General features: G+C 34.3%; 1 protein-coding gene across 1 annotated transcript in view; it reads left to right on the forward strand.

The window, feature by feature from the left end:
• Positions 1-25,325, forward strand: part of itpr1b (inositol 1,4,5-trisphosphate receptor, type 1b) — a 145,286-nt gene that overhangs the window by 81,733 nt on the left and 38,228 nt on the right. The window contains exons 39-43 of the mRNA XM_073826386.1: positions 6,345-6,493; positions 9,896-10,007; positions 11,651-11,686; positions 20,786-20,821; positions 23,287-23,334. Coding sequence (XP_073682487.1) covers positions 6,345-6,493; positions 9,896-10,007; positions 11,651-11,686; positions 20,786-20,821; positions 23,287-23,334 — 381 coding nt within the window. The remainder of the gene's footprint in view (positions 1-6,344; positions 6,494-9,895; positions 10,008-11,650; positions 11,687-20,785; positions 20,822-23,286; positions 23,335-25,325) is intronic.

Below are 25,325 nucleotides of genomic sequence, written 5' to 3' on the forward strand. Positions count from 1 at the left end.
AGTCTGTTATATGGATGAAAAATCCTGGAACGTTTTCCTCAGAAACCTAATTTTCTTTTTGACTGAAGAAAGACAGACATGAACCTTTTGGATGACAAGGGGGTAAGTAAATTATCAGGAAATTTTTATTCTGGAAGTCAACATATGCTTTACGGAAAGGCCAAAAACTTAATCTTAATGACTGAGAAAAAAACATACAAATATATTTTAGTATTAAAGTTGTTTAAAGTTGTGGCACCTGTTTGGTTAAATGACCCGTATGACGACATTAAAACGGATACAGCAACTTGCTGATGCGTTTCCAGCTGTATCTAGAAGTCTCTGCTGTCGTGTTTAAGAGAGGAACGGCGGTTGTTTTCTTTGAAAGGTGCCATGTCGAAATGCTGAAAAAAGACACCTTGTCATCAGAAGGTGATGTTGTGGTTAGAAACATGCATTTCCTCTTTTTTTTAAATACTCCACTCAGAAGATGGTGAAGAGAAGGATAGAGGTCAGTGGAGGGGTGTCATCTAGCTTGGGGGAGGGGAAGGGTGAGTTAGCGAGTTGCGGTAAACCATGGCTTCATCACGTCTGTCTCCACCCCCGTGCAGCTGTGGCGTGAGTTGGCGGGTATTCAGACACGTTTGCACAGCTCACGTCTGTGCTATGAGCCTTAGGGCTGCTAGATTCAGCCCTCACTTTGAAAACAAATCATGCCCTTGGTGCTCAGAATATGTGTGGCCTGGGTCCAAAAATGGCTTTTTACCACACCTGTTTGTGCCAGTGAAAATATACGAGACGGAGACATACTCAGTTCATATATGTTGTTGCACATGACATGATTGCTTGTTTGTTACACATATGAAAGCATAAAACATTTAATATTATATCATAAATTATTTGTCCTGAACAGTTGAATTGCCTGCTTTGCTTCAGAAAAATCCTTCAGGTCAAACAAATTCTTTGTTTTTTGTTTTTTAGCGTTTTTGTGTATTTGAACCTTTTCCAACGATGACTGTGATTTTGAGATCCATCTTTTCACACTGAGTACAACTGAGGGACTCGTATGCAACTTTTACAAAAGGTTCAAACGCTCACTGATGCTCCAGAAGGAAACACAATGCATTAATAGCCGAGGGGTGAAAACTTTTTGTATTTGAAGATAAGGGTAAATACTACTTTTTTGTCTTCTAGGAAACATGTTAAGTAGCTTCTGGAGAGCAGTACTAAATGAAAAAAAGATTATATTTAGGCAAAATAAGTAAAATGTACATATCTTTATTTTATCCTGCTCTTAATGCATCATTTTTCCTTCTGGAGCATCAGTGATTGTGTGAACCTTCTGTAATAGTCTCTCAGATATCCTCAGTGTGAAAAGATGGATCTCAAAATTAGGGATGTCCCGATCAGGTTTTTTTGCCCTCGAGTCCGAGTCATTTGATTTCGAGTATCTGCCGATACCAAGTCCCGATCCGATACTTCTATAATACATAAAAAAAGAATAAAGAAGAGCGAAGAAACAGATCCAGGATGTTCCTTATTTTTTATTTAATTCACCTTATTTTAACATTCAACAACTCTGTTAACAAACAGAGCACTTTTGTGAGGAAGCTTGAACAATCAAGTAATAAATTACATAAAATCTTCACTTCTGGACATAAGTGCAACAGTAAATGTAAATAAAGTCTAATATAAAAACATATAGCACCTCAACTTAAAATACCCAGCAGCCATGTAAAAAACAAACAAACAAACAAAAAAGCACCACAGTGTTTGATGTGTTTCTGTGTGGAGTCAAGAGGTCTAAGTCAGTGCCACCGCATAACTATAGTGGTGTTAAAAAATAATGAGAATATATATACATATATATCCGAGTCCTGATCGGGAGGTAACGTCTGATTCCGATCGAGTCTGAAACCACGTGATCGGATCGGGACATCCCTACTCAAAATCATAATGCTGAAAAACCAAAGAAAGAATGGCGGGCAGTTTAACAGTTCAGGACAAGCAAGAGACTCATGAACAACTTCCACTAAAAACAAACATAAAATTAAAGCTGCGAGCAGCGATGAACGGGCCCTCGCACCCGGGCTCACCGCCGACCGGTGGCTTCAGGAAAACAGCAAACGGGGGGCAGTATGCTTTTAATACAGTAAATGTAGGAGAAATATCTCAAAGTCACTTAAATGTGCCAAACTTGCCGCTGCCAGCTGGTGGCGCTATGCCTATAACTGATTATTGGCATGTAGATGTGTTCAGGCCAGCACTATTATCAAACATATGCAGATTGACCTTGGTATGTTTGAGTTAGTGAAATATATGAGATATCCTGCTGCCAACAGGTGGGGCTATGATAATATCTGAATATTGGTCTTTAGGTGTCTTCAGGCCAGGACTCTTACCAAACCTGTGAATTTTGTGGCAGATCAGACATTTTCAGGCTAAGTTATAACCACTTCTATGTCTATGCAGAAACATCAAACTTTGTCAGGCCACCACGGACATGCCCTTTAATGAAAACTCAAGATCTTCACAATTTAACATCTCTAAGGCCTCAAGATCAGACTGACCAAATATAATGTTGATTTAACTAAATGCAATCAATGCAAGGACTTCAGATAAATGCCAACTGTGAACCAGTATGCTACAAATTGCCTATTTTCTGATGATGATGATGATAAGAACATGATTCATGATGATAGCAAAATGTTATTATTGCTTGCTTTACGTCCACCACTTCTGCTTAAATGTCATTGTTACCTATCTGTACAATTTTTGTGTGGATATTGCTTTGCTGGTGACTCCTCCTGTTATAAGACATCACTCTTAAGCGCTACATAACTAAGAATCAATAAGGAAGACGGTGCCCAGTTGGCACATGCATTCACAGTAACCATCTGCTAGTTTTGATTTTAAGTTTACAGAATTGAAAGGGTTACACTTTAAAATCAACACACAGACACATACACACAAAATATAAAATGTTGCCATCCAGTTTCATTTGTTAAAATTAACTATATTAGTTAACATGACCAATAAATAAATAGCATTTATTAATGTTAATTAATATTAAGCTAAAAAAAGTATTCATATAAAGTTTATGTACTGTGAATTAACATGAACATGAACACAGTTCATGTGGGTGTGCAGCAATACACAATAAAGTGCTCTATAAACGCTTCATTCTTTCAAAATATCTTTAAAAATCAAGCTGAGTATTTTAACGGGGTGATATATATATATATATATATATATATATAACTGATCTTAAAATTATGGTTTTCAGATGTTTTGAAGAGATAACAGTAACGTTTGTTTTGTTGTCATAGTCTGTCTTAATTTTTTATTATTATTATTTTATATTCAATAAATAACACTATGTAAATATTGTCTATCAATGAAGATAAATTGATCATGCTAAAAAGTTGTATTTTTAAATCTTTTGCTATGTGACTGAATAGGACAAGTTCATGGTACAGTTAAGTAAAAAATAAATAAAAAACAACAACTGCAAAATACGAACAATGAAAGACTTAGTGACCCTTTATATTTTCTCAAAATATCAGACTCTCAAAGATCAGACATATTTATGTAATTAAAATACATACAGTATGTGCATTTTGTTCAAAGATGGTCTGTAGGATGGCTCTCTACTCTGTCACCCTCTCTGCCTCTCACCCCTCCCCCCTGCAATAATGAGCTTCTCTGTGCCTGACTGAACGCACACACATACTGTAGAGACATTCACCAGAGTGACAGCAGGTTTCTGAGTTATTTTTTTAATTTTCTTTAATTCATTGAAGCTTGTATAAAATTTATATTTCCAGCACTTGCTCAGAATGATTAGATCTCTGTGTGAAAAAAGTTTTAAAGAGTTTGGATGCTGCACTTTAAAGATATAAAAAATTAGGGTTATGTTTTTTACTACATCTTTAAAAAATCACCACGTCAACACCGTTCGAGATATCCAAAATCCGCTCGCAATTTAACATCTTCAGAATCTTCTCTTCATGTTAAAAAAGTTTGGTGTGAACAGCTGGTTGTTCTTAGGAGTAGTGTGAATTTGTTTACAGCCTGATTTTTCAAAAAATCCACCTTCAAATCAAAATAGCCGGCTTTCTGTTGGTCTTAGCTAATGAGTTTGATTTAGAAAGTTGTCCAGATTGATGAGAGCAATATAAGTACAGAGTTTGGTGACTGTAGGAAAAACTAACCCCCCAACTTTTGTCAAAAGATGGCGCTATAGAGTGCCTGCTCCATGCCCATTTATGACCTTTTGCCAGTGTCTAACTATCATTAATATTGATGTGTGTGTTGAGTTTCATGAAATTCTAAGCATGTTATCTGGCTCGAAAAGACAGGAATGTAATTTTAAAGTTTGACACGTTGCCATGGCAACAGCATTTGATTTATCATCGACCCCTTTACATATTCTTTATCGGCCGTGTTTTGACATGATTTTGATGAAGTTTAAAGAAAATCGAGTAAAATTAAGAGGCTGATTTCAAAGCATTTTGAAAATGACACGTTTCCTGCTGCCAGTTGGTGGCGCTATAACTTTGACTCATAATAGTCACATTTATGGAATCGGCATCATACAACGAACAATCTGGTGAAGTTTCATCAGAATCAGGCAATGTGTGCAACAGTTATTAGACACTTCCTGTTTCTCATTTCTCGCCATAACTTTGTCGCCTTGCCACGGCCAAACCGTTCGAGATATCAAAAATCTCCTCGCAATTTAGCGTCCCCAATGTCTTGAGATCATGCTGACCGAGTTTGGTGACAATCCCATGGAATTCCTGGGAGGAGTACGTTAAATTCCAGAGCATGCGCTTTTTAAACAGCCCTAAATATCTCACTTCCTGTTGCGTGGAGCCCATGACATAGAGTACAAAAGTTGTTCAGCTCGATGAGTTCTATATGTGTACCGAGTTTCATATCAATACGCGCAAGTATGTGTGCGCAGTACATCAAGTTTTCAAACTGTGTTCCAGGGGGCGCTGTAGAGGCCCTGAACCACGCCCGGGTCCCAGCCTCAGTGGCGTCCGGACGACGGCAGATTCCGACGTGTGTGCAAATTTTCAAGAGTTTTTGAGTATGTTAAGGCCCCCAAAAGTGCCCCAACGGTTGAAAAAAAAAAAAAATAAAAAAAAACAAAAAAAAACAAATAAGAATCCTTAGAAGAACAATAGGGCCTTCGCCCTTTTGGGCTCGGGCCCTAAATAAACAGTTGTGGATCATTCAGGTAACAACTATATATTAAGAATCAAGTGTATGTAAACTTTTGAACAGGGTCATTTTTATAAATTCAACTATTATTTTCTCTTGTGGACTATATGTTAAAATCTTTTACGTGAAGTAACATAAAAATAACATGCATTTAGTATGATCCCTCTTATTTTGGTCAAATAATTAACATTTTGCAGATTCTGCAAGGCGTATGTAAACTTTTGACCTCAACTGTATATGCTTATATGTATAAGAAATGCTTCTTGAGCATCAAATAATCAAATCAGCATATTAGAATAATTTCTGAATGATCATGTTACAATAAATACAGGAATAATGATGCTGAAAATTCAGCTTTGCACCACTGAAATATTACAGTTGAAGCAATATATTAAAATTGCAAAAAGTTATTTTAAATTGTAATAACATTTCTCATTATTACTGTTTTTACAGTATTTTGGTGTGCACAACAGACATAAAAAAACAATCCAACGATATTGTATCATGTATGAAATAAGCCAGTTTCTATTTCTCTGAGAAGTACAATATATAACCCTGGACCACAAAACCAGTCATAAGGGTCAATTTTTGGAAATTGAGATTTATACATAATCTAAAAACTTTCAATTGATGTATGGTTTGTTAGGATAGGACAATATTTGGCTAAGATACAGCTATTTGAACATCAGGAATCTGAGGGTTGAGAAAATTGCATTTAAAGTTGTCCAAATGAAGTTCTTAGCAATGTATATAACTAATCAGAAATTACGTGTTGATATATTTACGGTCGGAAATGTACAAAATATCTTCATGGAACATGATCTCTACTTAATATACTAAATATACTAATGTTTTTTGGCATAAAAGAAAAATCTATAATTTTGACCCCTACAGTGTATATTTGGCTATTGCTACAAATATACCCGTGCTACTTAAGACTGGTTTTGTGGTCCAGAGTCACACATGTGTGCTATACAAATATTTTTGTGAGGTTTTAGTTACTAAAATGAATTATCAGCTGCGTTTAAGTGCTCATCAATGTCAGTTTTCATTCCTGTTTGGTGCTTAACGAGTGTCATTAACAAAATAACTGAATTTGTGCCATTGTTTGTGCTCTGATCTGTGTTTATCAGGACATCGTGTCTGCTCTGGAGGATCGTTTGCGGCCCCTGGTTCAAGCTGAGCTGTCTGTGTTGGTGGATGTACTTCATCGCCCAGAGCTGCTCTTCCCCGAAAACACAGACGCCCGGCGGAAATGCGAGAGCGGAGGCTTTATTTCTAAGTGAGTTTCCTTTTCCTATAACCCCTACACTATAAAGCCATCGTCCTGAACTGTGAGGACAAAACAGTCATAACAGTCTTCCTCTTTTTTATGCTACGAACCAGTGACAACTGTGAATGTGTTTTATTGGTTGACCTAAAACATATACAGGATTAAAAGAGACTTTAAAGACTGGAGTAATGATGCTTTGCCATCATAGAAATAAATTAAAATTGGAAGATACATATTCTAATAGGAAAACTGTTTTTTAAAATTCTAGTAATAATCAAAGTTTTAGTGTTTTTACTGTGTTTCTAATCAAATAAATGCAGTCTTGGTGAGCATGAGAAAAATAGATCACAGTTTGTTTGTTTGTTTGTTTTCTCTCTCACGGGATGCATTTTGTAATGATGCAGTTGTGCTTACTGTCCTTCACCTGTCCTTATGCTGTGAGAGACTCCTGTTAGTCTGCCAGAGCTACAAAAGGGATTACCTGTGTGTTTGTGTGGCCATCTGTGTTTGTTTGCGTGTGACGCTCCTGTGGGAATAATCCTGAGATGTAGGATTAGCTGATTCAGGACTGGAGTTATATTACAATGTAAGAGTCCATTGTACTGTCAGTGAGAGCAAAATAGCAGTCTGTTAACAGCGCCGATCAATTAGTTTTTTCTTTTTTTAACTACCCCCCATGTTCATGCTAAAAGATTGTCCTTATAATGAATATTCAGGAAGCACTTTTATCCAGCGTAGGTTGCGGAATATTCATTATAAAGACAATCTTTTAACATTAATGTGGAGTGTGGTTAAAAAAAATTAAAAAATAAATTCAATAAATAAATCAGTAGTTGTTGAATTAAATGATTAGGTAAATGAATTATTATTTATTTAATTTAATTGTATTTTATATTATTTTAAAATATTTATAAATCATAAGCATTATCAAAGGGATAGTTCAACCAGAAATAAAAGTTACTCCAGGATTTACTCAGCCTCAAGCTATTCTAGGTGTATATGACTAAGCTAAATAATAAAAAAAAGAGCTAAATTATAAAAATATTTTTGTCTAAAAGAAGAAAGACATATACATCTAAGATGGCTTGAGGATGAGTAAATCATTTTTGGGGGAAGTACTTTAATAAGCGATATGTATGGACGACTTTTTATCTCACAGTTCAGATTTTTCCTCTGAATTGACAAATGTAAACTCGCAATTGCAAGTTATAAAGTCAGAATTGTGAGAAATGAAGTCAGTATTGTGTGATGTAAACTTGTGAGAGAAAAACATTGCAATTCTGAGAATAAAGCAATTGCGAGTTTATTTCTCAGATTTGCGAGATATAAAGTCACAATTATCTCCTTAATGAGCAATATGTATATATAATAATGTACGTATGTATATAATAGTTTTGTGAAAATATCAGTCTTTTTTTTTCTCCTCAGAACTGGACTTTATAACTTGCAATTAAAAGTTTATCTCACGATTCTGAGAAAAAAAAAATCAAAATTGCGATTTTATGTCTAGCAATTCTGACTTTATTTCTCACAAATGTGAGTTTATATCTCACAATTCTGAGAAAAAAAAGTCAAAATTGCGAGTATATGATGCAATTGCGAGAATAAAAGTCAGAATTCTGAGAAATAAAGTTGCAATTATGAGTTCATATTACGCAATTGCAAATTTTTTTTTCTCAAAATTGCGAGATATAAAGTAGCAATTATCCCTTTAATAAGCGATATGTATGGAAGCCTGTTTCAATCACTGAATAAAAACTACATTTTTATATCTCAGAATTCTGAAAAAAAGTCATAATTGCGATATACAAACTCGCAATTTTGAGAAATGAAGTCAGTATTGCATGATATAAACTTGCAATTGTGAGAAAAAAGTCAGAAATGCAAAATATAAAGTTGCAACTATCTCCTTAGTAAGCAATATGTATGAAAACCTGTTTCTGCCACTGAATAAAGAAAGGTTTTGCGACTTTTAATCAAACAATTCTGACTTTTTTTTTAGAATTGCGTGATACAAACTGTCAAAATTATGTAATAATATTGTGAACATATCAGTCTTTTTTTTTCTCCTCAGATCTTGACTTTATAACTTGCAATTGAGAGTTTATATCTCACAATTCTGACTATTTCTCGCATTGTGATATAAAAAATCGCAATTACTTTTTTATATTTATTCAGTGGAAGAAATAGGCTTCCATAGTTTATATCTCACAATTCTGAGAAATTAAGCCATAATAGCGAGGTTATATGACGCAATTCTGAGGAAAAAAGTCAGAATTCTGAGAAATAAAAATGCAATTATGAGTTTATATCACGCAATTGCAACTTTATTTCTTAGAATTGCGAGATATTCTTTATATCTCATAATTCTGAGGAAAAAAAGTCATAATAGTGAGTTTATATGACGCAATTCTGAGAAAAAAAAGTCAGAATTCTGAGAAATAAAGATGCAATTATGAGTTTATATCACGCAATTGCAACTTTATTTCTTAGAATTGCGAGAGATTCTTTATATCTCATAATTCTGAGGAAAAAAGTCATAATAGTGAGTTTATATGACGCAATTCTGAGAAAAAAAAAGTCAGAATTCTGAGAAATAAAGATGCAGTTATGAGTTTATATCATGAAGTTGCAACTTTATTTCTCAGAATTGCGAGATATTCTTTGTCTCATAATTCTGAGGAAAAAAAGTCATAATAGTGAGTTTATATGACGCAATTCTGAGAAAAAAAAGTCAGAATACTGAGAAATAAAGATGCAATTATGAGTTTATATTACGCAATTGCGACTTTATTTCTCAGAATTGCAAGATATAAAGTGATAATTATCCCTTTAATAAGCGATATGCATGGAAGCCCATTTCTGTCATTAAATTAAAACAAAAAAAAGGTTATTGCGAGTGTATCGTGCAATTCTGAGAAAAAAAGAATTGTGTGACACAAACTCGCAATTCCGAGTTATTAAATCAGAATTGTGAGATAATTTTGTGAGCATATCAGTCTTTTTTTTTTTTCTCCTCAGAACTGGACTTAGGACTCACAATTGCGAGCTTGTACAGTATCTTACAATTCTGAGAAAAAAGTCGAATTGCCAGATACAAACTCGCAATTGTGAAAAAAAAGTCAAAATTGTGAGATGTAAACAATTCTGACTTTATTTCTCGCAATTATGAGTTTAAATCACACAATTCTGAGAAACACAGTCAGAATTTTGAGAAAAAAAGTCACAATTACCTTTTTTTTAATTCAGTGGCAGAAGTGGGCTTCCATAGATATGTTATGCGTCCCTACAATGAAAGCATATACAGTATATGCAACAACATCATTATCAGATGTTACTAATATTATAACAAACTTTTGAAGCTAACTGTGTGTGTGTGTGTGTGTGTGTGTGTGTGTGTTTTTCTTGCAGATTAATAAAACACACTAAACAGCTTTTAGAGGAAAACGAGGAGCGTTTGTGTATAAAAGTCTTGCAGACGCTTCGAGAAATGATGACGAAGGACCGCGGCTATGGGGAAAAGGTAACATGCACAGTGTAGTTGCATACATTTTTAAAAAAAATATCCTTCTACTTATACAAACCTGTCTTCTACAGCACTATTATACATCTTGATGAAATTACAAGAATCCCTTGGTGTGTGTTACTGTATATTTGTCCATATTACTCATAAAAATAGCAAAACTGGCCTCACAGGACACACTTCACTCTGTCTTTCCACAGTACTGCCCAAAATCAAGCTCTGAAGACCATGTTAAACATCTGACTCGCTGTTTTTATTAGCCTATATACTTTTATATACATAATTGCACACAAACACACACGTGCATCTGTTCATGACTCATGTCCTCCTAACACTTTATTAAACCTACTGATTTTCCTAATGTGGTTTTGCTTCCAAATGAAAGCAAAACATTTTACCTGTACTAAATGTATTAACACCCAATTAACATCACTACAGTATTTGAATGCCCAATATTTTGTTATAATGTGAATTCTGGTTACATCCAATTTCTGATTTAAAGACACCTTGAAAACAAAATGAGAGTTTGTGGTTTTAATTCCATGGCTATTAGCTTTGAAGCTATCTAGATGCTAGTGTATTTATAATGAGATATTTGATTTGATTTTTATTGTATTTTTTTATTTAGTTTAATTCTATTTTATTTTGGATTTTTTAAATGTTTTTTTTTAAATTGTGTTTTATTTTAGTTTATTTTTTTTATTTTTAACTTAATTCATTTATTTTTCTATTTTTTTATTTTTTTATTTCTGATTAGATTTCTGTTTTATTTTGGTTGTTCATATTGATTTTTTAAAATTAACTTTTACTTGTTATTTTTTAATTGTGTGTTATTTTAATGTTTATTCTATTTTATATTGATTGAATTTTTGATTTTATTTTTATTACTTTTAAACTCAATGTATTCATTTTTTTATTAGTTTTAAAATCAATTTTTTTTTAATCTATTTTATTTTTGAATAGTATTTGTATTTCTGATGTTTTTAATTTTTTATTCTATTTTTTGTTGACTGCATTTTTTATTAATTTTTAACGTTTTTAACAGATTTATTTTCTATTTCTGATTTATATATATTTTTTTCGATTGTTTATTGATTTTTTTTTAAATGAATTATTTTATTTTATTCTATTTTATATTGATCGCATTTTTTATTTATTTTTTTAATTGTATTAGTTTTTTTATCCTAATCTATTATCTATTTATCTATTTTGTGTTTGATTGCTTTTTTTATTTCTGACTTGATTTTTAATTTATTTTAATTGTTTATATTGTTACTTTTGATATTTTTTTTGTTTTTTCTTTTTTTAAATGAATTATTTTATTTTATTCTATTTTATATTGATTGCATTTATTAGTTTTAAACTTAATTTATTATTTAACTTATTTTTCTATTTTATTTTATTTTGAAGCAAAGAAAAGATTACTCATGAATTCATGGTGTCTTTAACTCCAAATAACAAGATTTGATCACACGTTTTTGCAGTTGGCAACTAATGCTTTCAAAGCGAATGCTACTAAATAAATAACAATCACAATAATCTTGTGTTATGTGACTAACGAACGTTGTTTGGCCTTTCTTTTGTGCGTTCTCTGATTCCTTCCTTCACAATACTAACTTTTGCTGTATGCTCTTCTCTTCCAGCTAATTGCCTTTGATGATGAGCTGGATGTGGCTGAGGTTGTTTTTTTTTATTTTTGGTTTTATTATTTGCTATGTTTAGCTGGGCTTCCCGCTCACGCGCCAACGTAGTCGTCCTACTTAGTGCTTGTTCTCTTTTCCTTTGAGCTTTTTTTGCTGGTGTTTGTCAACGTGACTTCACCGCAAACCGGCCGTTTTTGTTGTCTGTCCGTGTGTGTTGAGGTTGCGTGCAGTTAACCTCACCTGATAGTTTCAGTGTGTGTTCGTGTGCATGTGTTTTTACCACTGGCCTTGTTTTTAGATGGCGTGTGCTGATGAAAATGTGTGTAAGTGTATCTGCCCACCACTCTTTGTTCACACTTCCTTTGTGTAGCGTTAATTCAAGTTTACGTTCCTGTTACATTCACTGCTCAGACACAACAACAGTCGCTGGTTAAAAGCGACGTAACAACCTATCACTGGCGCTGTGTTTTTCACATTATGTTCTGAAGAACAAGTAGTTACAGAGTATTTGCGATAATAATGCAGTTGCTGGTATTAATCCAGCCAAACACATTACACTGATCTAGCCAAACTGAAATCTAGCCAAACCAACTTCAGGTAAGTTGTGAAATTGTGGCTCATTTAGCTGCATTTGTAAAGAAAGCTCCAACAGAAAACTGTTTTGCTCTTAGTTTGTGATTTCTTCATCTGACAAACCATAAAACTGCAACCTCAACAGTTTATTATCACTATAAATCATTTTTTATTTAAACTTTTGATGTGAGGTTTGCAAAGTAAATGCACTTATTATTAGATTCATCTTTCTGGAAGTGCCTGCACATAAGATGTTTTAATTTAGATTAGTTTAGGCTCTACGTAAATCAATCTCTTTGCTGGCAGTTTTCAGTTGATTGTTCACAAAAATAAATGCATAAATAATAAACAGCATGGCCATATTGTAAAACGCTCTGACGGTTCTCTGACGCATATGAATGTGTAAATGCTTTTCGAGGTTGTGGAAAAGGCAAGATCTGTTAGAAAGTCTGAATTGGATCCAAAGATACAGTTGAAGTCAAAAGTTTGCATACACCTTGAAGAATCTGCTAAATGTTAATTATTTTAAACAAAATATCAAAATGACCTGAATAAGACAATAATAATAGTTACATTTATAAAAATTACCCTGTTTTTTTTTTTTTTTTTTTAGTAATAGTTGTCCTGAACGATTAAACTGCCCTCTGTTCTTTGGGTCCCTCAAATTTCTTTGGTTTTTCAGCATGTTCGTATATTTGAACCCTTTCCAACAATGACTGTATGATTTTGAGATCCATCTTTTCACACTGAGGACAACTGAGGGACTCATATGCAACTATTACAGAAGGTTCAAATGCTCACTGATGCTCCAGAAGGAAACGCATTGCATTAAGCTGGGGGTGAAAACTTTTGAACCGAATGAAGATTTTTAATTTGTCATTTTGCATAAATATGACTATATGATTTTTTTTTCATTTAGTACTGCCCTTCAGAAGCTACAAAAGATACTTACATGTTCGCCCGAAGACAAAATAAGTGAAATTTACCCCGATCTTCATATTCAAAAGTTTACACCCCCGGCTCTTAATGCATTGTTTTTACTTCTGGAGCATCAGTTGAACGATGCAGTATTAAAAATCACACTGCAAAAAAGCTTTTCTTAGATTTTTTTTTGTCTTGTTTCCAGACAAAATATGTAAAAATATTTAAATCAAGAAGGATTTTCTAAACTAATAAAAATATTGTATTGTTTTCAGAAAAAAACTACTCAAAATTAAGTGTGTTTTGCTTAAAACAAGCAAAATAATCTGCCAATGGGGTAAGAAAAATAATCTTGTTTTCTGTTTTTTTTGCTTACCCAATTGCCAGATTATTTTGCTTGTTCGAAGCAGAAACTTGCTCAATTTTGACTTGTTTTTTTTTTTCTGAAAACAAGAAAATAATTTTACTCCTCTAAAAAATTATTGGTTTAAGATTTTTATATATTTTGGCTGGAAACAAGACAAAAAATCTAAGTAAGAAAAGCATTTTTTGCAGTGCAAGTGAAAACTTTTGAACATGGTTTTTTATAAATTCAACTATTATTTTCTCTTGTGGACTATATGTAAATGTCTTTCTATGTGAAATATCTTATTCAGATCAGTACTAAATAAAAAAACTAACATGCATTTTGTATGATCCCTCTTTGGTAAAATAACATTTTGCAGATTCTGACTTCAACTTGATGTCAACTGTACATTGCATACACTGCAAAAAAAAAAGTAGTTTCTTGTCTCATTTTCAAGTAAACATTGCTAAATCAAGATACTTAATATTGAGTTACGATATAAAGTCTTGTTTTTGAAATGTCAGTGGGGTCAGAAAAATACACTTTGAATTAAGATAATGACCCCTTGTTTTAAGCATGAACTCAGATTGCTGCATTTTTTTGTTTGTTTTTGTTTTCAGAAAACAAGACTTATAACTAATCATTTCAATTCTCAAGTATCTTGATTTAGAAAAGTTGTACTGGTGAACAAGACAAAAATAAATTATGATTTGCATAGATATCAGTTAATCAGATATGCAAATTTGTGCTAATATTATGATGATGTCAGTGAACTGGAACAGTGGAAGATTTTCAAACTCTAATCTCAAATTTCTTAAGTATGCTGTTTATTTAGAATTCAGTGTGGTTCTGCAATGCCAGCATTAGAATTATGAGTAATACTGATCCTTGTGGTTGCTTACCATTGAGAGGTGGGATATATCTGTAACTTCTAAGTTTAAAGCAAGTGTCTATGCGTGTTTGAGTTGCAGTCAGGAAGGCAGGTGGGAGTTCATACTATTTTTATAGTCACGGCTCTCCTATCAATTCCAGGGATGAAATGCGACCCCGTCTCCCCTTAACAGCAAGACGTGTGTGAACGTTCTTGAACATGCATGCCGTCGCGTGGCATAGCTGAACAAGAAAAACAACACAGCTATTATTTGTGTACATGTGTGTCTGTTTTTATCCCATGACAAGAGGCTCTTTGTATTTGTATAGGAGGAGAAGTGTAAAAGGTCAGCAAAGGGTGTGTTTATGGGTGTTTTGGAGTTAAATTGGAAAAAACATAACGTCAGAGGGTCATCTTGAGACATTTGAAAATGCAATGCGTGCTTTTATTTTCCATACAATCTTACTAGTTCAAGTTAGGGCTGAAGTGCTGATGGGGGTGTTTCGATGAATAAGGTGATGCAGGTTGATTTCAACAAAGTCATTTTGAGTCATTCTGCTTTTTTAACACGCACACAGTTTTGAAGATATGTGTATATATATTTGTGTGTGTGTGTGTGTGTGTGTGTGTGAGAGAGAGAGAGTGTGTGCGTGCGTGTATATGTACAGTCAACCTGAAAACTTATTCAGAAACCAGATGCAAGTTTTGATATTTTTTTACTAGTGGGTGCAGGACACTATATTTTTTAAGTGAGGTTAGCAAAATAAACAGTGACATATTATACCCCAAATCTCTTCATACAGTGGACTACCGGTAAAATTCATAAATATTTGGGACCAGAAATTATTCAGCCACTTTGATCTGAACATGTTTTGCCTAAGTGTTTTTTTCTTTAAGTGCTAACCTTTTTACACCACAGACTGAACAAAATTAGCCATTGCTTGGTAGTTGGTCAACATAGTATTGATAGCTGTGCAAATATTGTTATACTGACAGTTATTGGATTGAATTTAAATTTTTGGTTAATTGTAATTCATTACATACCTTTCTGTCAAAGTCATTATCAAGATGAATTTGCTCTGACACAGTTTAACTCTGAGTTCTTGTCATATTTTATGACTATTTTCTAATTAAATTAATTAATTTCTTCGCGTCGTGCCTAACAACGCCCTTCAGCCGTGATTTATTCACGATACAGCACGGCCTCTCGCATTATTTTATATATATTAGGTTGTACGTTTTCATAAAGTAAAATCATTAACTGCCTTCCGCTGTAAAAAGTAGTCCTTAACTGCTAAAGCTTTGTTTACGTTGCTAAGGGTGGTTGCTAAGGAGGTTCAATGATACACAGAACGTTGAGTGAAGCGGTCGTAGCCGTGCTGTATCGTGAATAAAACACAGCTGCTGACCAATCAGAATTGAGGAATGGAACTAACCGTTTTATAAACTATAGTAAACAAAATTTTGGGGTCAGTAAGATCAGTTTTAAATTGCAATTTTTTTCAGTAAGGACACAGTAATCAAAAGTGACAGTAAATGCATTAATAATGTTACGAAATATTTAGTTTTTTTTTTTTTTTTATAAATTGTTTTCCTATAAACTTTCTATATATAAAAGAATCCTGAAAATAATGAATTACAGTTTCCACCAAAATGGTAAGCAGCGCAACTGTTTTCAACGTTTTCAACATTGATAATAATAAGAAATGCTTCTTGAGCAGGAAATTAGAATGTTGGAAAAATTTCTGAGAGATCATGTGACACTGAAGACTGGAGTAATGATGTTGAAAATTCAGCTTTGCATCACAGGAATAAATCACATTCAAATAATAATAAAAAAAATATGTTGTTATTATTATCATTATTATTATTTTCTTTAAGTTTTAAAAGAAAATGCTTAACAATATTACTTAAAGTGTAAGAGACATTTTATAAATTTTAAAAATTGTGTGTGTGTGTGTATATATTTGTATATATATATATATATATATATAAATGAAATGCATGAATGAATAAATGTAGAAATACATGTAGAAATAAATGTAGTATAACACAAATGGTATAACAATAGCACAATTAAAAATTAAACAAATTTATTTATGCATATCTGCATTTATTTATTTCCACATTTAATTATTTATTTATATATTTATTCCTTTTTATTTATTTATACTAATTTCTTGTCCTCCATATTTGTATGTATTTGTACATTGTATATTAATATGTATATGTGTGTGTATACACACACACACACACACACACACACACATGTATTTATTTGAGAAATATGTATATACATACATATATATATATATATATATATATATATATATATATATATATATATTCATATTTATATATAACTTGAATTATACATAAATACAAATATATTACATATATTAAGTATATAAGTGTATGTGTGTACACACACACACACACACACACACACACACACACACACACACACACATTATGTAAACACAAACCTTTTTGGATGCAGTGAATCATGATTAATCGATTTGACATATATATGTGACTCTGGACCACAAAACCAGTCATAAGGGTCAATTTAAAAAAAAAAAATTGAGATTTATACAAAATCTTTCCATGGATGTATGGTTTGTTAGGATAGGACAATATTTGGCCAAGATACAATTATTAGAAAATCTGTAATCTGAGGGTGCGAAAAAAATCTAAATATTGAGAAAATCACCTTTATAGCTGTTTAAATGTAGTTCTTGGCAATGCATATTAATAGAAAATGAGGTTTCTATATATTTACAGTAGGAAATGTGTAAAATATCTTCATGGAACATGAACTTAATATCCTAATGATTTTTGGCATAAAAGAAAAATCAATGATTTTGACCAATAATTTTGACCAAAAAATGTTAAACCAACATTACAACAAGGGTACAGTTACCTGTTGCAAATCTGATGGACAGTTTGCATGTTCGTTGGTTTTCATGAGTGATTGCGAGGTCGTGTCCTTAGAGCGCATCATAAGTCTGAGCCCTCATACATATGTACACACGTGTTCACAGCACATGTGTGCAATCACCATCCCTGACCATTCTCTCATAACATACGACACCTCTCCCTCTCTGTCTCTCTCTTCATCTTTATATTACATAAGAGAATGTGTCTCCTGTCATACAGTGCAAGCGTGTGTGTTTGTGTGTGCGTGTTTGTGATGTAAGAGGGATGGGGAAGATAATGTGGCTTTAGGTTGACGATGCGGCTGTGCTGCTGAGCAGGGAAGCTTATGTAATGTGAATGGAGAGAGCGGTGTCAAGTCAAGTCACCTTTATTTATATAGCGCTTTTAACAATACAGATTGTGTCAAAGCAACTGCACAGTATTTAAACAGCACAATAGTGTGTAAGTAACGATCAATTTTCAGTTAAAGGCAGTTCATCAATGAATTCAGTGATATCATCGTCCAGTTCAGTTCAAATAGTATACGATATCGCTGGAAAGTGTGTGGTGTGTGTGTGTGTCTCGTTCACCTGGACTTTGCTAGACAATCACAACTGCACCTTGTCTGTCTGTCCCTCTCTCTTCACATTTTCTATCACCTTTCTGTTTCTCTGTATTATTATTTGTCTTAATTTATAAGTTGTTTTAATTTATAAGAAATCTGTTTCAGTCTTTCTTTGTGTTTAGTTTTTTTGTCTGTCTCACATAGTGTTTATATTTATATATTTCTTTCTTTCTTTCTCTCTCTTTCTTTCTTTCTTTCTCTGTTTCTGTCTTTTTTAAATTATTTTTTTATTTATAAGTCTGTCTTTGTCAGTCTCACTCAGTTTTTTTCTCTCACATAGTCACATATTGTTTATTATCTTTCTTTCTTGTTTCACATTTTCACCTTCTGTCTTTTTTATTTCCTTTTATTTATAAGTCTTTTTTTCTTTCTTTCTGTCTGTCTGTCATCTTTCTTTCTTTCTTTCTTTCTTTCTTTCTTTCTTTTTTCCTCTTTTTATAAGTCAATCTGTTTCGTTCTTACTCTTACTTTTTATTATTATTATTATTATTATTATTTAGTTTTTATTTATAAGTCTGTCTGTTTCTGTCTTACTGTTTTTTTTTTCTGTCTGCCTCACATAGTGTTTATCAGCTTTCTTTCTTTCTTTTTTTTCTGTCTGTTTTGGTCTTAAAGTCATTGCAAACTCTGAAGTCTGAAATTTTAAAATCTTAAAAAATAAATCTGACCTCACGTTGTGTCAATCACGGTTACACACTGTCTCCGAAACTTTTGTTCGGCATGAAAAATTCGGATCAGGTTTGATTTTCGGAGTTTTCGCATCCATAGCAAGCATTTTGATAGGAAAGGATGACGAATGTGAAAAAGCGAGAAAACGCATACGAAAATTTCAGTGTGCAATGACCTTTACTCTAAGTTTAATTTTTTTTTCTGTCTGTCTCATATAGTGTTTATCATTTTTTCTTTCTTTCTACTCTCTCTGCCTGTCTGTCACATTTTCTATCACCTTCTATCTTTCTCTGTTTCCATGTCTTATTTTATGTATATATATTTATTTTAATTATGTCTTTCTTTCTGTTCTGCTTTTTACTCTCTGTTCTGTCTCACAGTGTTTATCATCTTTCTTTCTGTCTTGCCTTCTTTCTCTGTGTGCCTCCCGCTCCTGATAAATTCATTGCTGTTTATATTTTTCAATGTCTTTACCTGTCCCTCTTTCACTCTCTCTCTCTCTCTCTGTCGTTTCCAGTAGTCAGTGTGTGTCAGTTGGGGTCTCTTGTCCTCATGTGTCCTGTGTTATCTCTGGCTCCTCCTCTGCGAGTCTCTCATCATCCATCAGGGGGAGCTGTGGACACATCCGTCCCTGCGCACGCCGCTGTCCCAGTTTCCTTGCCTTCGTGCAGCACGATTCCTGGACTCCCGCCAGCTCGCAACCAGAGGTTACATAAGACCTGCCCTTCTTTTTTCCCCTCGTTTTTTTCCTGGAATCCAGGCTCTTTACTGATGTGTGACCTTCTGCAATAATTGCCAATAAAAGTGCGATGGGCTGTTTACCAAGAGACACTGTCAGTGGCAAAGACCCTCCAGTGGGCATATGACGACCTAAACCCTTGCGTTCTTTTGAGAACGCTTCCGCCTTATTAGGTTGACATGCACAAATGAGGTCACTGAGCCAGATGCCCTCTGTCTTTAGGCCAAAGTTGGTTTGCAAACTGAACCTTGCTTTTTTGACAATGACAGTGACTGAAACGAACCCTCGAAGCTTCTCGCCATTGACATGCACCGCAAAGAACAAAGCTGTGACATCAGTGAATGTGCGAGCTGTTTCGACTAACTTGTGACACAAACTTGTGACTTGCAGTGGAAGAAAGAGTAGCCAAGAGCTCTTTCAGAAGTCAGTGTTAAATTTAATTCGGGTTTATAACCGGACAGACAGATGGCTGTGCAGATGAATGGATGTGCTTTAGCGATTTCTTGAGGGGAAATTCACAAGAAAGTGTTTTTATAGCATGTGATGAAAGTGTGCATTTATGGTGGCTAGAGAGGGACATTTCGCATTCACACCTTGTGTTTTGCAGCAGCATTATTTTCCAGCTGAAAAATGATGTCGCAGAAAGGGAGATTCCTTACTGGTTGCAGTATTACTCACACAAACATGTATGTGCGTCACGGCTGTTGCTAATTTAGAACCCCTCTTTTCCTTTGTGTTAGAACAACATGCTCAAAATTTCCTCTTTGCGTCCTTTTAGCGCAAACCAATTTTAATGAAAGCGAATGCCATTGAGTGTCCTGCTGTCTGAATGATCAGTTGTCATTTAATTGTTGTTGTTGATAGTACACTAGTCATCCTTTTCATTGCCGCTGATGTGTCGAACAAGGAACTGTTTTGCGTGCCATGCATGCCGCCTGCTTTGCTCGTTCCTTTTTGCTCTCGCACGACTTGAACTTTTTGATTTTATGTGTCTCTTCTTGTCTTGCTAATGCAAAATAACCAACAATGATTGTGGAAATACTTTCCCGCTCAAACGCAGATGGATTGAATGTTGTGACAGGACCAAACAAGTTGCACATACCTTTATGAAAATCAGCCACACACACACAAAAAAATACTTTTTTCCACACCCAACTTGGTAACACTTAACAGAGTAATGTTTTTTTCTGCCAAGTCACAGCTTGAGAGTGCATTACATAAGAGTTTGAAAGTCGGTATGTGGGCTTTTAAAGCATCAGTTAGTATATTTGTGTGCGCATTTTAGCCAGTCTTTGATAAGAACCGGCATAGATGCAGCCTTCTCAACCTGTAGTGCAGAAAAGCGTAAGCGCTCAACCTGGTTATTTCTGATGGGTCTGCTACGTTAATGAGTTCCTAGTTTGTCAATGGCATGAACACACGTTCTGAGACTAATCTGCATTAACTAACTCATGACTTTTTATCTCCATTAGCTTGCACCCCCACCAGAACCAGAGGTCCCAGCAGAGGTGTGTCCAACACATATTCGCCCTCCCAGCCAGCCTTGGGCTGGGATGTGGGAATATGGGTTGTTGCAGTCAGTAGTTGATCGTCTCATACCATGTCCTTGCCTCATTGCATTGCAGTAGCCTGTTTATCTCCGCTTTGAGTCATCTCTGCCCATGCGAATGGGAAAACAAAGCCCCACGCTGGCACACACCGCATTTAGATCTTAACTCTTAGATTTGTTTTCCCCCTCATTATGGAAACATGCCAACAACCTGACCTCTTTTTGGTCTTGCTGATTAGAGTGCATCAGTTCAGATCTGGACGTCAAAACACATTCATTTTCTCCACTGAGAAATTACCTGATAACACATGACCTTTCAAAACAAGCGCACCGTGAGCTCTGAGATGTATGCCTCTGTAGACGTCGCCATTCATATGATTCAAGCTTATAAGGGTTTGATTTTTAAAGCGTGCTTACTAACCAAATTCTGAAGAAAGATCCTCTATGGATCCTCCAATCAGAGAAGCTGCTGTTACCATGAGAAAACGTGCTCAAAGAATTCCACAGTGATCTGACACTCCCATGAAACTTTGCAAATTATGTAATTAAATCTCTTTGCTGCAACTTGGTATGTTGAATTTAATGATAATACACTCTAAAATGTTTATGTATCTGATTTTTGAGTTTTAATCTACAATCTATTTTACTACATTACCCAGCCATATAGTCATTTTAACCAATAGTTGAGTTAAATTAAACTACCCAGAAGATTGGATAAATAATAATAATAATAATAATTCGTCACATTTATATAGTGCTTTTCTAGACACTCTCAAAGCGCTTTACAGTGTCAGGGGTATCTCCTTATCCACCACCAGTGTGCAGCATCCACCTGGATGATGCGACGGCAGCCATAGTGCGCCAGAACGCCCACCACACACCAGCTTACTGGTGGAGACCAATCGGAATATGGCGATGTTTTGGAGGCCATGATGGTCAGAGGCCAATGGGCAAATTTGGCCAGGATGCCGAGGTCACACCTCTACTCTTTTCGAAAGACATCCTGGGATTTTTAATGACCACAGAGAGTCAGGACCTCGGTTTAACGTCTCATCCGAAGGACGGTGCTTTTTGGCAATATAGTGTCCCCGTCACTATACTGGGGTGCTAGGACCCACACAGACCACAGGGTGAGCACCCCCTGCAACAACTAAACTAATTGCATAATAATAACAACAATTTAAAATAGCATAATGTGTCATTTCAACAGTTTGTTTACATACTACTCTCATTTTTAAATATCATTTGCAGCACTTCATGGGATGTGCAGTCTATAGCTTTATAGAAGATGGGGATAGTTCACTCAAAAATCAAAACTCTGCCATTAATTACTCATTTTCATGTCGTTCCAAACCCGTAAGACCGTCGTTCATCTTCAGAACACAAATTAAGATATTTTTGATGAAATCCAAGAGCTTTCTGACCCTGCATAGAAAGCAATGCAACGAACACATTCAAGGCCCAGAAAGGTAGTAAGCAGATCGAAAATTTGAAAAGTTTCATTGTGACATCAGTGGTTCAACCATAATTGTATGAAGATACCATAATACTTTTGGGTTTGGAACAACATGAGGGTGAGTAATTATTGACAGAATTTTCCTTGGGTTGATCCCTTGAAGTACACAGTCTTTGCGTTTTTGACTTTTTAAATTTTATTTATTTATTCTTTGCCTGTGGAGAAACTGAATGAGACAACCTGAAACCAAGGCTTCTAAAAAGTGGCCTGTCATTTTGCATGTACCCACATATGTCTATGTATACAACAGACAGGGAGAAGAAAGTACGAAGAGCAAACCTACTGCTTTTCCAAGGCAGTTGAGGGCATGGGCCGCAGTGTGTGTCAATAGCACGCAGGATCCATTACATAATCTGGCTAAAAGTTTTCTCTCTCTCTTTCTCTCTCTCTCAGTCTCATTCCTCTCACTCATGGCTTACGTTTCCAGCTTTGGCGCCCTTTGTGGTGCTTATGTAATTAACATGGTTTCTTTTCCGCTACAGTCCGACATAAAACAGATGGCCTGTAGAATAGGTCACAACCTTCCTGTTGAGTTTTTATTCGTGAAAGGGCACAGGATTAAAAAGTAAAAATTATGCAATGTGTTATTTATTAGTTTTCCTGTTTTACCCACTTTCCTACTTACTTTTAGAGCTTATTTTAGGGTTTTATGGAGAAGCTAAGCTCAGGTTACTCTGCTCTGCATGATGTTCCTCAGCGCATGTCTGCTCCCACACACACACACACACACACACACATACAAGTTCACACACACAATGCCTCTCATTTAACTGCATGATGTAATCTGCCCCACTTTTCGTGCATGTCAAAATACTGACTAATGTTCTCAATCCTGACCCCTTTTCTTTTTTTTATGCTTCTCATTTTTCTTCCCTCCTTTTTGCTTTCTGCTAACTCACGTCACTCAGGAGCTTGATCCAAACCAGCCCCAGAAGCAACTGGAGGATCAGAGAAGGGTAGGTAAAGAAACGGGGCACGTGAAGCACACCTTGAGCCTCCCGTTTTTGAGCCGCCCGTTTACAAACTCACCCCAGTCTGATCCAAATGGTTGGAGGTTACACAATTTTTTTAAGCGCTCTTTTGGTGATGATTGATCCGTTTGTAGGTGATAAACCTCTTGTGTGTGTGTTTCCACGGACTCGGGTTCAGGGTGTTTGGAGTGAGCAGTTGTGGGTTATCGCTGAATTAGGATTAGTCTTAATTGGTGCGGCGTCTTGTATCCGAGGCCTCTGGTATTATGAGGTCAGATGCGACTAAGGAAAGGGATCTTGCGTTATCTGATTCTGTCTTCCTCGCTGACCTCTTTCTGACTGTACTAATTAAAGTTAACGTAACGGGACAGGGTAGGGATTGGTCTTGAGAAGAGGTTGAGGAGCATCCCACTAAGAAAATGAATTGGGTAACACTTTCCTTGAAGCCTGTTTATGTAACACACTATTGAGTATTTCAATATAATTGATTACATAATACACCTTTGGACAGTTATAAAACATACTGCATAACATTCAAAGTTACACCTTTCTGAATCGAAGACTCAAAGTTTACAAAGTTACACTCTGTAAAGGTGTAGCATGAATGTAAGATATATAAAGTAATTTATGTTTAAACTACCTGTCAAAAGTTTTTGAACACTAAGATTTTAAAAGAAGTCTTTTCTGCTCACCAAGCCTGAATTTTTTTGTTCCAAAGAACAGCAAAACAGTCCAATTTTGAAATGTTTTTACTATTTAAAAAAGCTGTTTTCTATTTGAGTATATTTGAAAATGTAATTTATTCCTGTGATTTCAAAGCAGAATTTTTAGCACCGTTACTCCTCACATGATCTTTCAGAAATCATTCTAATATTTTAATTTGCTGGTCAAAAACCTTTATTATTATTATGTTGAAAACAGCTGAGTAGAATTCTTTCAGGTTTCTTTGATGAATAGAAATTTCAGAAGAACAGCATTTATCTCAGACTAAATCTTTGTAACATTATAAATGTGTTTAGTATCACTTTTGAACAATTTAAAGCTTTCTTGTTGAATAATAGTATTCGTTTTAAAAGCTTTGGAATAGCAGCGTATAATGTTACAAAAGCTTTTTTATTTCAGATAAATGCTGAAAGATCTTTCTATTGATCAAATAATCCTAAAAAATGTACTCAGCTGTTTTAAATATTGATAATAATAACAATAATAAAAAAAATGTTTCTTGCACAGCAAATCAGCATATTAGAATGATTTCTGAAGGATCATGTGACACTGAATACTAGAGTAATGATGCTGAAAATTTAGCTTTCAGCTAACAGGAATAAATTATATTTTAAAATATATTCAGATAGTAAACCCTTATGTTAAACAGTAAAAAAATATTTTACAATATTACTGATTTTGCTGTTTTTATCTTTAAAAAAAACTTTTGACTGGTAGTGTATTTATTTCTAATGTTTTGGTGCTCAATAAACATTTATTATTATTATTGTTAAAAATGTTTTTGTTTTTTTTGTTAAATTGGGAAATATTTTTTAGGACTAAATAGAAAGTTCAAAAGAGTTTTTTTATTTTATTTAATTATTTATTTATTTATTTATTTTTTTATCAATTAAACACATTCTTGCTAAATTAAACTATTGAAGAAAACCTTTCTGACCCCAAACCCAGACAACATACAGGCTTTAAGTTAAATGTTAGAAAACTAATTTTAATGCTCAAATTATATGAATCATTTGCAACATTTTGACTTGTAGGTCTTCATCAAGCTTTTCTGTTATAGTGTTCTGCTTCTAATACACTTGTACTAAATTTGGGTTGGATATGCACACTTTCCTATGATTTCTTTAAGTAAAATGTTACTAGAAACTCTGTTTCTTATTGACCACCACCTGTGGAAGGATATGTGTAATTCTCCTTTTCTATTTTTAAAATCTGTATCAAAAAAAATCAGCAACCACATTCATGTTTGTTTT

This window comes from Garra rufa, chromosome 20, assembly GCF_049309525.1.
Source record: "Garra rufa chromosome 20, GarRuf1.0, whole genome shotgun sequence".
NCBI classification, from domain to species: Eukaryota; Metazoa; Chordata; class Actinopteri; order Cypriniformes; family Cyprinidae; genus Garra; species Garra rufa.